Source organism: Glycine soja, chromosome 13, assembly GCF_004193775.1.
Source record: "Glycine soja cultivar W05 chromosome 13, ASM419377v2, whole genome shotgun sequence".
NCBI classification, from domain to species: Eukaryota; Viridiplantae; Streptophyta; class Magnoliopsida; order Fabales; family Fabaceae; genus Glycine; species Glycine soja.
The window spans coordinates 21441855-21455859 of record NC_041014.1 but is presented as its reverse complement, the minus strand read 5'-3'; the positions used below and the strand labels follow the sequence as shown (position 1 = coordinate 21455859).

At 30.4% G+C, this 14005-nt stretch overlaps 1 protein-coding gene across 2 annotated transcripts; it reads left to right on the top strand.

Moving 5' to 3' along the window:
* Positions 1-2773: 2773 nt before the first annotated feature.
* On the top strand, positions 2774-10094 carry LOC114382452 (glycosyltransferase BC10-like). 2 transcript variants are annotated; one of them, XM_028341879.1, is made up of 11 exons: positions 2776-3028; positions 3708-4215; positions 5094-5192; positions 6047-6147; positions 6581-6652; positions 6780-6870; positions 7359-7439; positions 8465-8524; positions 8605-8727; positions 9436-9474; positions 9556-10094. In XM_028341879.1, the coding sequence occupies exons 2-11, from the start codon at positions 3829-3831 to the stop codon at positions 9682-9684; spliced, it is 1182 nt and encodes a 393-aa protein (XP_028197680.1). In that variant the 5' UTR covers positions 2776-3028; positions 3708-3828; the 3' UTR covers positions 9685-10094. The 2 variants fall into 2 exon arrangements, with proteins under 2 accessions (XP_028197681.1, XP_028197680.1); XM_028341880.1 differs by lacking the exon at positions 6581-6652 and having other exon boundaries at positions 2774-3028; positions 9556-9820.
* The last annotated feature ends 3911 nt before the right edge of the window (positions 10095-14005 follow it).

The following is a 14005-nucleotide window of genomic DNA, read 5'->3' as shown; positions in this document are numbered from 1 at the left end:
TGAGATTATTTTATTTTTTTATTTCAAATAAATATAATTAACAATTAAATGTAATCAATTCACATTAATATAATAAGTTCATGTTAATAAATTAATTAACCAATAAAAATAATATACAAAATCAAATTATTTCATAAAAATCTATACTACACAAAAACAAAATTATTTTATTTTTAATAATATACATTTTAGGAAACAATTCAAATAAAACTAAATACATAATCATATATATATATATATATATAATCTTCATTTAATTATATAAATAATTAAAATCATATGAAAATTATTTCTGTTAACAGTTAGTAGAAAATTGGGAAAATATTTTGGAAATATTTTAAATTTAAATGAAATAATTTATTACAAATAAATATAAAAAGGAAACTATTTTTTATATATTTAAAGTTAAATAAGATAAATTTTGGAATGCACCGAGGAAATATGAAACATCCGTATCAATTTTTATTATGACTTAAAAAATAATAAAAATATTTAAAAATTAAGATAAGTTTTGAAATTCTATTTATGCTTCCCATCCTCTCCCTTCGATATTTGTCCTTTCCCCCCCTCATTTTCTTTTGTTTCTTTCCTTTATATTTGCATAATTAACATTGCATAAAATATTTATAATGTTATCTTTGATGAAAATTTGGCCATGTGAATAAATATCACTTTTTACAGAAAATAATTATTGACAAAATCACTAAATACATCAAACTAATAACACAATTTAAAAAATGAATTAAATCAATTTTTACTAAAAGAAAATCAAAAGGTAACAGACAAAATATCAGAGTAAAAAGGATCCTATAAAAGACAATCATCTCAATAATAAAAATTTTATAAAACATATGTGTATATGAAAATATAGTTAAAAATTTATTGACAAATTTACTAATATAGAATTATTAAAATTTAAATTAAATAATTAATAATATATTAAAAATGTAAAATAATATATTGATATAAATTGTAAAAAGTGAATTTAATATCGTGCAAAGTCACAGAACATCAAACTAGTTAATTTAGAAATAACGTTTTTCAAGAAAAAAAATCACAAGCTTTAAATTTCAAATCATGAAAATGGTTTATAACTTTATTTTTTAAAATTAACAAAGTATATTACGTGGTTTGAAATCAGATACCTATATTGCATATTTTAAAGCTCTACGAATAAAACTATCGTACGAGAATTTATTTAAATATTCCCATCATTAGAATTTTTGTTAAACTAATATTTAAATAAATTTTACGTCAAAAATTAAAAAGACAATATTTTTATGGAATGTAGTATCTATATCTTCCACATATATATAAAGGAAATATGATATTTTGATGTACATATTTTCATGTCCTTATAACTAACTATAATCACACGAATTATTATTTTATTCTTATAACTGTTTTCATAAATTACCCACTAATTTATATTATTTAAAAAAGTTATGCACAAAGGATCTGTTCTTGTCTATATTTTTATATGGTTTAACTATTATTTTGGGAGAGAGCTTTTTTTAATCCTTTGAAATTTAAAAAAGAAAGTAACTTTGTGGCTGATTTTTTTAGTATTTTATGGTAATTTTTAAATATAAATTCAAGTGACTAAAAATTAAAAAAATAATTTAAGATAATTAAAAATGATCACAAAATATCAATTTATTATGTTAAAGATTACAGAAATGCAAAATTTCAAAATTTAAAGATTAAAAAGATATTTTTAAATTTTGTAGACTAAAAAGAGTATATATCCTAAATTTAAATTCAGAGATTAAAATAATAATTAAGTCTTTTTATAATATTAAAGTAATAATTTTTCGTAACTTATACAAAATAAATGCATCTTGACTAATTGATTAATTTTATATTTATACTAGAAAATGGTTAAATATTAAATCTTTGAATGAATAAATATTTTCCTAATTTAGTAATTTGCATTAAATGATGCAACCGCGTGGTGAATGGTTGATTATTAACAAATTTGAATTTGTTGAACACATGAAGCTGCGCGCTGATTGGGTCGCCATTCCAGAAACAGATAGTTTGGTTGGAACAAGCAAACGCACCTGCATTTGGTGTGGGCCAAGTTATTATTATAAAATAAAAAACATTTGATACGTTTTAATAAGTATTTATTTTGAATTAGAGAAAAAAAATTACTCACTACGATATACAATAATTTTAAATTATCATTTAATTTTTTTTATATATAAAAAACGCTGTAATTTAATTATATAAATTACCGTGTTAAACACTTATTATATTTTAAATACAATAAACATATTTGATTAAGTATTAATAATTTCGTTTAACAAAATAACAGTTAATAATGCTCATTTCTATTAAATATCTGCACAAAATATTTTTAATATAATTTATATATTTAAAAATGATTTTTTATATAAATTTTAGATTGATACTAACAAGTATATATAGTATTATATATTTCAATGTTGAAAGTTTTTTTTTTTTTTTTGTCTTGTGCACAATTGTCTCTCAATATCTGTATAATTGAATTCTTTACAAAATAAATCATTCATTCTACATGTTAATACATCAAGATTTTACATGTTTACACTAGTGCCTCAACACTGAGTTAAATATATATGTTAAAAAGAAACATATGAAAAATGTAAATCTAAATATATATGTTAAAAAGAAAGAAAAAGCGAGCGGCAACCAATGGAATGGGCAGCTGCAATGGTAATTTGGGTGACCCAAACAAACCGTAAAATGACTTTGTGTTTGTGTTTGTTCCCAATGTGCTAATAAACAGCGAGAGACAGAGAGAGGATTTGATCTTTCTTTTTTTAAATTAATAAATTAACTCAGAAAGGGTTCCTTCACTTCCCTTCCTTTTCCATTCCACGTCCAACACACTCTTGTCTTGTGATTCTTCTTCTTCATTCTCCCTTTTTTTGCCCTAGATTAGATCCTTTCTCTTCCAATCATTAATTAATTAGATTTGATTTGATTTGATTTACCTTAATCCTTCGTCTGCTTTTTCCTTCCCTCAACTCCACCATTCCTGGTGGGTACTCTCTCCCTTTTTGTTGATTTCAAATTAATATCGTCGCTTAATTGTTGGGGGGGCTTAAGGATCAAGAAACTAGACACACACAACACAACGGAACAATTCTCTCTTTTTTTCCCCATATATTATACATATTTTCTTTTTCGTGTAAATAAATTGGGTGAGATTGTTTAATGTCTTGCAAATTATTTTTCGGTATAAACTCTCTGTTACCCAACAGGGGTTTCGATATCTTTTTGATTTCGACCCCGAGGCGGTTGTCTGTTTCAATTCTAAAAATCTCAACTTTCCAGATTTATCGTTGGGATTAAGGTTGTTTTAGCTTGTGTTTTTTTGTTGAATATTAAAGTTGTATTTAGCTTTTAGGATACTCCGAAACAAACTTCCAATAGATTGGTCCGTACTCCTGTCCTGTTGTTAAGGTTTTTAACAAGCATGAAATAATTAATTGCTTGAGTTTTTACATGTTTTGTGCATTTTTCTTTTATATTTTATTTTCCGGAACATTAGTCCATGTTCCTTAATGTTGCCAAATGTTTAGTAAAATTAGAAGAAAAAGGTTAGGTTGGGTGGATGATGTGTTTGGGTCGTTGCATGATGTGTTATCTGTCTCTCTCTTTTGATGATGTCGCGAGGGTTGTTATATTGCTAATGCACTTTTTTTTTTTGTTTTCAGATTTTTCTGCATCAGTCTATTCAAGTTCATTGTAGGGTGTATATCCTTGATTTTGTGTGGGTTTGAGTTAGGGTGCATGTGAATGAAAAGGAGATTTGCTGGAGGTGATGCATTTGCATAGATGAAGGCAGAAAAAGTTTGGCGTTTAGGCAGCATGGGTGATATGCAGATACTGCCTGGGTCTCGCCACCGTCCTCCCATGAAGAAGCCGATGTGGATTATTGTCTTGGTGTTGTTTGTCTGTGTCTTTCTAATCTGTGCTTATATCTACCCACCACAGAGCAGTTCAGCCTGTTATGTCTTCTCTTCCAAAGGGTGCAAGGGTTTTGTTGATTGGCTTCCGCCTATGCCTGCAAGAGAATACACCGATGAGGAGATTGCTTCGCGTGTTGTGATTAAGGATATTTTAAACTCGCCAGCAATTGTTTCAAAAAATTCTAAAGTTGCCTTCATGTTTTTGTCACCTGGCTCTCTGCCATTTGAAAGATTGTGGGACAAGTTTTTCCAAGTAAGAATTTGTTACTTGTCTAATTTGATATGTTCAAGCTGTTGTTTCTCAATTCTCACTTCAGAAGATTGTTAATGTTCCTCTTCAAAATATATTTGTCATATTTTATCACAAAGAAGGTAGCCAGTTCAATAGTGTAGTACTGTAGTTGATATCTTGCATTTCTTTTATCGGTAAGCAAAATAGCTTGTTGCATGCTCAAATGAGATGCTAAGAATTTGTCTATCATTGGAACTGATGATTCTTTTACTAGAAGTGACTGGTAAAAGAAACATTAAATGGTTAGGACTAGGGAGACATTGAGAATTTCATTCCTTTAGTCAGAAAACAGAATTGGAATTATTAGAAAAAAGAACTGCTTATTGCTTCCTTCACTGGCACTTACCTCTGCATGAAAATTTTTAGTGGTCTCTTGCTTTTGGGGAATAATGGGCAGAGTAAACTGTTTCATGATTTAAACAATTAAAATGGCCTGTGATTTTGATTCAGTATTTTACAACATTGCATTTGAAAGCAACAGTTAACACAATAGATATTTTGCTAGTTCTTCCAACATTGGATAAAAATTGTTTTTGCACACAGTTGTGACAATGATGTTTTTAAATTCTTTTCACAGCCTTGGGCACTTACCTCTAACTGAAAGTGCTATTTAATGTTTAGTATTTGACCCTTGAAATTTCTGTTGGTATAGATATACAACACAAGATGCAAAATATGTTTTACACTTTTACTAATAGATTCCTCATAAATGTATTGTGTGAATATACATCCTTTGTTTTTGTAATTTCATTGGTTTGTACATGGTTTCCTTTTCTTTTGAATCCTGTTCATCTTGTGGTGTGCATTTACCTGGAATATGCTCTCCTCCTTTTTTGCAGGGTCACGAAGGGAAGTTCTCTGTTTATGTGCATGCATCCAAGACAAAACCAGTTCATGTGAGCCGTTATTTTGTTAATCGGGATATACGCAGTGACCAGGTATATATATTTTCTTGTTATTGTTCTGTTTACTATTGTTTGTGAATCGTACTGTCTTAATTAAATGTTAAAATAAATATATATTCTCTTATATATGAATCATATTTTAGTAGGTCATTTGTTTTAGATTTTTATTTAAAGAAAAGTGTCCGAAAATTTATAATAGTCAAAAACCTTAAAAAAGTTGTCTTGGTATTTTATCTCATAAGCTAAAAGTTGCAGATTCTGACAAAAAGCTGTATCACGGACTGACTTGTATTTTATTTTTTTTGCTTAAACAAAAAGACCCTAAATGTATTTGACTTAATGTACTTTTACCTCTTGTATTGAACTTACGACTTTTGATTTTAGGAAAGTAGGGTAGTATTGTTGATTTGACTTGAGAGATTAACAGATACTTTGATTATTTAATTCGTGATTTGAAATATAATGCTGTAATAGATCCACATCATAGACATTTTATTTTATCCAGAGCAGAAAGGTGAAATAGTAGTCCCATCACCTGGCCTCATGAGATGTCGATTTTGCAATGGTAACCCAAAATAAAAGCATAAAGTTCTGTTGTACGCTTTCCCTCTCATTAAATATGTGATTAAAGTATATTTGTTTTCTTCAGTGGAATAAGCTGATGTCAGCAAGTTCAGTTTGGCTTTGAACTCTGAATTTACTTTGCTTGAACAATGTTGTATCTGCTTGTAATTAATTGGTATTTTCTAGGAATAATTCTGAATGTCTTCTTTAAGTTCAACTGTTCTAATAATAGCAATAGTGATAGCAAGTTTAATTGCTTGTTGTTTTCCAGTAGTCTGTGGTTTTCTAGTAAGCAGTTTATTTAATCAGAAGTCTTGTTGCAGGTGATTTGGGGGAAAATTTCTATGGTTGATGCAGAGAGACGACTATTGGCAAATGCTCTTCAAGATACTGACAACCAGCAATTTGTTCTACTGTCTGATAGGTAAACCGTAAATGTGTTATGACTTATGAGATTGCTTTTAAGTTTGTTCCTACTTATTAATTAGTTTTAGGCTTAAATATGTTTTTAATCTCTATAACTATGGCTTCATTTGATTTTGGTCCTTAATTTTTTTTCTGCTGGTTTTAGTCCTCCTAAATTTTAAATCTTTTGAAAATTGTCTGTCACTACATATTGATGGCGTGACATATGTCTAATCATGTCATGATAGCTCTACCATTTTGAGGTGGCATGGCTTGATGCATGCAATGTTTTCCCCAAATAATTTAGAAAGTTTAAACTTTTCTAGGACTAAAATTAACAAAAATAGAGGACTAAAACCACTTAATATCGTATTGACAGGGATTAAAAGTATATTTTACTATTAGTTTTATAGGTTTTATCAATTTCTGATTTTCTTATATTGGTTTTGCAGCTGTGTGCCTCTATATGATTTTGACTATATTTACAACTATCTGATGTATACAAATATCAGCTTTGTAGACTGGTACGACTTGCAGTGTTACATGTGTCTCTCTGGGTTTTTATTGAGATAATAGCTAACATTCTATATGTTTTTTTCTCTGTCTATTTGACATCCTTCACTAATGTGAACTTTTCCTTTTTGTTATTAGCTTTAAGGATCCCGGTCCTCATGGCAATGGCAGGTATTCAGATCGCATGCTACCTGAAGTTGAGGTGAAGGACTTTAGAAAGGGTGCCCAGGTATATTCTTGCTAAAGTCATGTTGGAGCTTGAATTCAATATTTTATATAGAAGTCTTGCATATTAATAATTTAATATACAAAGAATTTGAAATTTGAACAAGTATTTAGGCTACTTTATTTTATGATCGCGCCCCTTTCACAAGATACCAACTGGATAATTGGAAGTTGCCATTGTTTCATATGCTTGATGTGTATGTCAATAGGCTATACTTAACACATGGCAGAGTTGAGTTTTGTCATAAAAACTTGGTGACATTTGTCAATAACTAGAACAATACTTTAATCTTGTGTGAAATTCCTTCTGTATCTTTTGGTCACCCAATCAGTGTCCCACTGTCATTCAGTATCACTACACACCTATGCCTTTAAGCATTTCTTGTTTGACATAGTCTGAGTCTTTGGCAACCAAGAAAACACACACACATACATGTATATATATATAACCGATTTATGTATCTTTGCCTCATTGTTTAACTTTTTCTGCAGTGGTTTGCTATGAAGCGGCAACATGCAATTATAGTCATGGCCGATAACCTTTATTATTCAAAATTCCGGTCTTACTGCCAGGTAAAGCACTTCTGTTCCATAGTTTAATTTATTCTCCATAAGTGTTAGTTGTATTTATTATTTAGCCACATTTAATTTTGCTTAAATTGTTTTACTCATCAAGCCAAGCTAGTATTTCATGAGGTTCAAGATGAGTTTCTTATTTTTAAGCAATACATGGATGTTGCATTTTGCTACTTGTGTTTTTTTTTCTTCAATAATTTTTCTCCAATATATGTATGCGGTAAACTTTATGCTAGGCATTATAGAAAAGTGTTGGCTTTGTACAATCTTCTTTTTCTTCCCTTGAAAAAAGAAAAGCATTAGTGCACTGTAGAGTACATGGCTACTGCTGCATATACTGCAAGTACAGGTATGAGGTGCCACAAAAAAAATCTGAAAGATGGCAATTTGGAATGCCCAAAAGTGTTAGCACCCTTGATATTGTTGGTCTTATCTTGTATGCCAGTGTTGGTTATGTGGTTAAGGTGATCAGATCATGTATGTTCCAATAATTTAGAATTTTAAATCCATACATTTACTGCTGTGCAAACCAGAAAAGAAGCACCTTATTGACCAAGGGAACATAAGAGATGATATGCAAATGATATATATCAAGCATCTTGTGTGGCAGTGTTGTGGCTTACTTGATTAATACACAGACAGCTGTTTAGTCTATAGGGGAGGGACACCTTGTTTGGTTCACAAGGGGAGGGGAAATAAACAATTTTATTATTTATATACGTAGAATGGTCAAATAAGTTATTAAGGATAATTTAGTCTAGTTAGTGTAAGAGTTTCTGATGTGGGTGCTAATCTTCCTTTTCAAAATTTTGAATCAATCAAAATTTCTCCCCCCTCCCCTTCTCCATTTTCCTCCAACCAAACACCATGTAAGGTGATTGGACAAGAATTTGAAATCCCCAATATGTTCTGCTTGCCTATCCAAACTACTCAATATAGAGCTGATATTCAAATTATCTACATTTAGTGATTTCTGTGGAGCTACAGATTCAATATTGATATAAAATTTCTTATTATACCAGCCTGGTTTGGAGGGGAAGAATTGCATTGCTGATGAACATTACTTGCCGACCTTCTTCCAGGTGAGATTTTGAATTGTAATACAGTTCTTTTGTTTTAACTTTTTCAGCCTTCAGCTAATTAGCTTATGTCTCGAATTTAGATGGTTGATCCTGGTGGCATTGCAAATTGGTCACTAACTCATGTTGACTGGTCTGAGAGAAAATGGCACCCAAAATCATACAGGGCTCAGGATGTTACTTACGAGCTTTTGAAGAATATCACAGTATAGTTCTGCTAAAACTCTAAATTTTACAACAATGCATATTCATTCTTTTTGGCAAGCAACTATGTAGAGGAGAGGGATAGCCTTGTCGAGGGTAAACCCCTGGCATCATCATCACATTTCAGTCTTGATCTGTTTTGGAAATCTAAGGATATGGGGGAAATGGAATGGGGTTAGATGGAATGCAATGAAACTATATGCCAGATTTTAGATATTTTACGATGAAATTGAAGTTTCCATTTCATTGTTTGGATGGTGAGTAGAATGTTAAGGAGATTAGTAAAGAATAATAATAAATAATAAGTTATCCAATAACCTCAAATCAGGGTAAAAGAAATACAGAGATATTGAATGAAATGGGATGGAATTAGATTCAATCCTAATTTACACAATCCATGGTATGGCAACTAATGTCATTCCATTCCACTTGTTCTCATCCAAAATAACAAGAGAATGAGGCTAGTGCCAGTTGAGTTCCAAGCTTGTTGGCACACATGTGCATTCTTAGATATTAGAAGTAACACTTGCAATGCCGGTAAAGGAAAAAAATTCAAATTTGTTTTAGGTGTGACACTTTTCTTTTTCTAGTGGTATTGTTGTTTAGTAAGCGTGCTGCAACTGTGGTAGTCTCTTTCAACTTAGCGTTGTCCTTCTGATTTGTTTTCAAGTTTAGTACATGGATATTCATGATAATTGTTACATTTGCAGTCCATTGATGTTAGCGTGCACGTAACCAGTGATGAGAAGGTATGGTGTATGAGAGCTTTACTGATCTGTTTTATTGAGAATGCATTAACCAGCTTGACGAATTATCTTGTGTTTCCACAGAAAGAAGTGCAAAGCTGGCCTTGCTTATGGAATGGGATTCAGAAGCCATGTTACCTATTTGCTAGGAAATTCACTCCTGAAACAATGGATAGTTTGTTGCGTCTATTGGCCAATTATTCAGGACCTTGAGCCTGCTATTTTGATCTAATTCTTTGGTTGGAAAGTAATGTTACTTTCAGCCCCGATCTTGGTTTCTCATATGGTATGAGAGTTGTAAATTGCAGCATTATTGCGGCTTGATCGCCTGCCAGCCACATATATTGAGTGCTAGGTGAACTGGCCTTGGAGTTCGAGTGGGCCTAACATGGACAGAAGAGGAGGCTAACGATTTAGTGTTCCTTTTGGGGATGGATGGATGGCTTATTATTTTTTCCTTCCATTTCTGTTATATTTTACATTATAGATTTTTGGAGAAATCATATCAACTCATTATGGTTGTTCATCTTTGTAAAACTTGCAAAATTGTTTAGTTGAAAACACCACGTGTTACTGTTCATTCAGAAAATTCATTGGTCTATTCTTATGCGGTATCTCTTTAATGCTATGTTGCTGGCCAATTGTCAGCGTTTTTTTTTTTTTTTTTTTTGCTGCAAGTGAGGTTAGTATCGAGTCTTTCGTGAATTTTGCATTTGAAATTTCTGATAAGTTAGAGAAATTTCAACAGATTACTTTCTTTGATGATAGTTTATCATGGAAATTGTTAGGAAATGAGAGGGGTAAATATTGGGAAAATTTTCATGAATGAATCATGAGCAAATCATGAGTGAACTTGATATAATACATTAATCAAAATTTTAAAACTTAGGTTTATATGTCTTGTTTTCATTTATGGTGTTCAATTTTTTTTTACTCAACATGAGATTTTATCTTACACTTGCATTTCAACAATCTCCTTCTCACGTGAGTTTCTTTCATATGGTAATCTCTTTTCTTCGAGCAAAAATTATTTTCAATTCATGAGTATCTAATGGTGATTCTTAGAGTTTAACTGTGATTGTCCTGATCTTCCTATCCATTGCTGCCAACAGTTTTTAGTACTTTGTACCAATGCAACACTTGTGAGACTTGTTGTCTGATTTTCATGCATGAACTCATCCATTAGGAAAACTTTTGAGACAAGTAATTTTCATGTCCATGGATCCAATGCTCGTCTTAATTGTTTGAGTGGATCACCAAGTCAAATTATCAACTCTGAGTCAAACAAAAAACGTGTTTTTGTTTTGACCAAAAAATGTGTTACTTGTGCGATTTTTCGTTGAATGTGTTGTGTGAACATATAAAGACTTCTTTCTCCATTATTTGTATCTTGAGAATGTTTTAATTAGAAATGCTAACAACACATTTTTTTAACATATTCTTTTAGACAAATTTTATTATTAGTTAAATTTTATTTTTTGACAACATTAGTTAAAACTTATTAGAAATTATAAATTTTTGTATGTGTCATTCCTTTATTGAATCTTTCTTGTTTTATAATTTTCAATGAAGTTCAACTAAGAGGAATGTTAGTAACACACTCTCTAATATACTGTTAGTGACACACTCTCTAATATACTATTTCTAACATATACTAGAAAGAATATCATTAAATGAGAAGTAATGATCATCAAAATTTATGATTTTCAATGAATCTTAGCCAATAATAGATTGTGTTCAAAAGTGTATGGTAAAGAGCTAACCTAGCTAGTCTGTCTAGAAACTATGCTACTTGATCTTCTATTATGCAGCAGTTGTGCCATCACATTGCAATCTGCTGGTCTTGTATAATTGTAAAGCAAAATATGCGCACTCAGTCCCTGTTCTTTTCCTCCACGCCATGACAAACGACAATCAGTCTCAAAAAGAATAAGGTCGAAAAGCAACTTCTGTGCCATCTAAAAGCATTGCCTTATACTATTTTTGGGTGGAAGCACCCCTGGTTATGGTATATTGCTTTATTATGTTTATGTATCTCATTAACTAGATGAGTTTATTTCAATCATAAACGAAATACAAAACTAGCAGATTCAAGCAAGCAAACTAAATCTGTATGCTAGGATTAAGCAATGCAGAAAAGGCACTTAAAACGTATGCAGGAAAGCCAGGTTCATTACCATTGACTATCAGTAATAAATTCAAACAAATAGGTAAATACTAAATACATTATCCTAACCATAAGAAAATTAAGCTAAACAGTAGTAAGCACACTCTTTGTACTAAGGTCGCTAAGAAAACTAATGATTCCAAGTATATCAACCTTCCAGTTATGTATTTCCACAAAAGGAACCTTCCAATTGTGACTTTACTCTGTTCCAAAATCAAACACGGGCTTAAGAAGGCACAATGGATACCGTAAATGAAGCTCTTTTCAAAGTCTCACATGAGTGTGTAAAGGGAGCAAATATGAGACGGGATGGCACCGGCAATAGCCACACAGGGGATCTTTGCTTTTTATGCATATGCCGGCAAGCCATCCCGGCTCAAATCTACTCTCTCTACCTTCATGCAAAACTCTTAAGAGAGTGAAAACCACATTTAGCTTCAACCACCACACTTTCTCTCTCCCATGCATTTCACTTATTAGCCTGTGTGTAATCTTGAGGGTCAATGAGGCCAATTTATAAGCAGAAAATGTCAAAGTCAAAGGATGGCCTCCATAATAACTTAAGATAATTACAGTTAGGCACATGTTAATACTTACTATTAAAGGTAAAGATGAATGTCAACAATGTATTCTTTAATACGGTTCTTTTAATACACTCTTTATTATATTAGTGAAAATTTATTGAGAATTATAAAATCATGGGTGAAGTATAAAAAGTGAGACTAGCAAGATTTTATGATTTTTAATAAATTTTAATCAATCATAAAATGTGTTAGGAGAGTATGAATAAGTAAAAGTTGTGACAACTTGCATTCTTATTGTCTGGAATCATGCAAAAGTTGACTTAGCTCGCTGTCTTTCTAAAACTGTGTGTGTTGATAAATTTACTGTTGTGGGAATAGAATATGAACAAGAAAGGCAGCCAGAGAGTAGTAGTGGTTACTCCATGTTTCTGATTCGGCATTGTCATTTGTGATGGGAATTTGTTCTATGAAATTTAGGTGATTAGAAGAGGTTCTGATTACATTTTGACTTTATTTGGTTTCCGTATCAGTATGGGCATTCTCACACTCACACATTGTATCAGACTAAGAACAATACGGGTTCCTTTTCTTATTCTTAGCTAAACAAGAATTTGCTTTTCCTTTTCCCATTGTTTTTGCACGTGTAACCTTTGTTACTGCATGGTCTATTTGGAAACACATCTATTTACCAGATAGGGTATCACATGGATTTTGCACGTAACTTCTCCTTGTTTGTTGAGAATCCACTTCGGAATTTCAAAATCTCTTTTTTTGCATATAGTCAAAGAAAAAGGATATCATTGTTTAACTCGAATAAGTTTTTTAGAAACAGGATTGGACAGCATTTTATGACGATAAGAAATTATTAGATAAGCCTTTTTCAGTATAACCTGGATTTTACATTTTAACTTATCTTCAAATTTTAGAATTTAATTAGAATGTAAAGGCTTTTTTTATATATGTCATTTAATCATATACTACAATAAGAAATAATTTTTTTTAGAATATATTTTCTCGAAGTTTATACAATGATGTTTAGACTTATACATTGAGTAGAATGAAGACAAACAAATAATAACAAGAAGAACAAAGTTGAGATGAGATAAACAAAAAAAATATGTGAAGAATATTAATAAAAAATAATAATTATTGATATGTCTCAAAATTCAAGTTATTCCTTATGTAGTATTCATAAACTTATTTTATAGAAAGAGGTTAATAATAAATAGTAATACCATTTAATTCATCAAATTAATTATTACCAAATCAATATAAAAGAAAGGATAATAAATTTATTTGATTACAAATTAAATATTAATAATCTTTAAAATATATTATAAAAGGAAAAAATATTTAAAAAGAAAATAAGTAACACTAAAATATTTTGTTTTAAAAAAGGAAAAAAATATAACTATTTCTACGATGAAGACTATAGAAAGAAAAATAGTATATTTGTCTTAAAAGAGAGAAAAAAATGTCATTATTTTCACAATAAATACTATAAAAAGGGAAAAGATATTTTATCAAAAAATAAAATATAATAGATAGTTAATACTTTAAGTATTATTATTTTCTACCATCAAACTCATTGAATAAAAATAATTAATTTAGTATTAAAACATTATACAGCGTACATACTAAAAAAAATAGATTAAAAAAACTAAGGGGGCTCTGCAAGTGGTTTGAGAGTTTTCAAATTCGGCTAATTCGCTAACAAGGCCGAGACACTGTGTAATGGGTGGATACCTAAAAAAAAAACACTGTAACTAGTAGCGATTCCACCAGAGTAATGATGTGTATTAAATATTTACATAATATAGGATTGATTTTTTAAAATTTATTT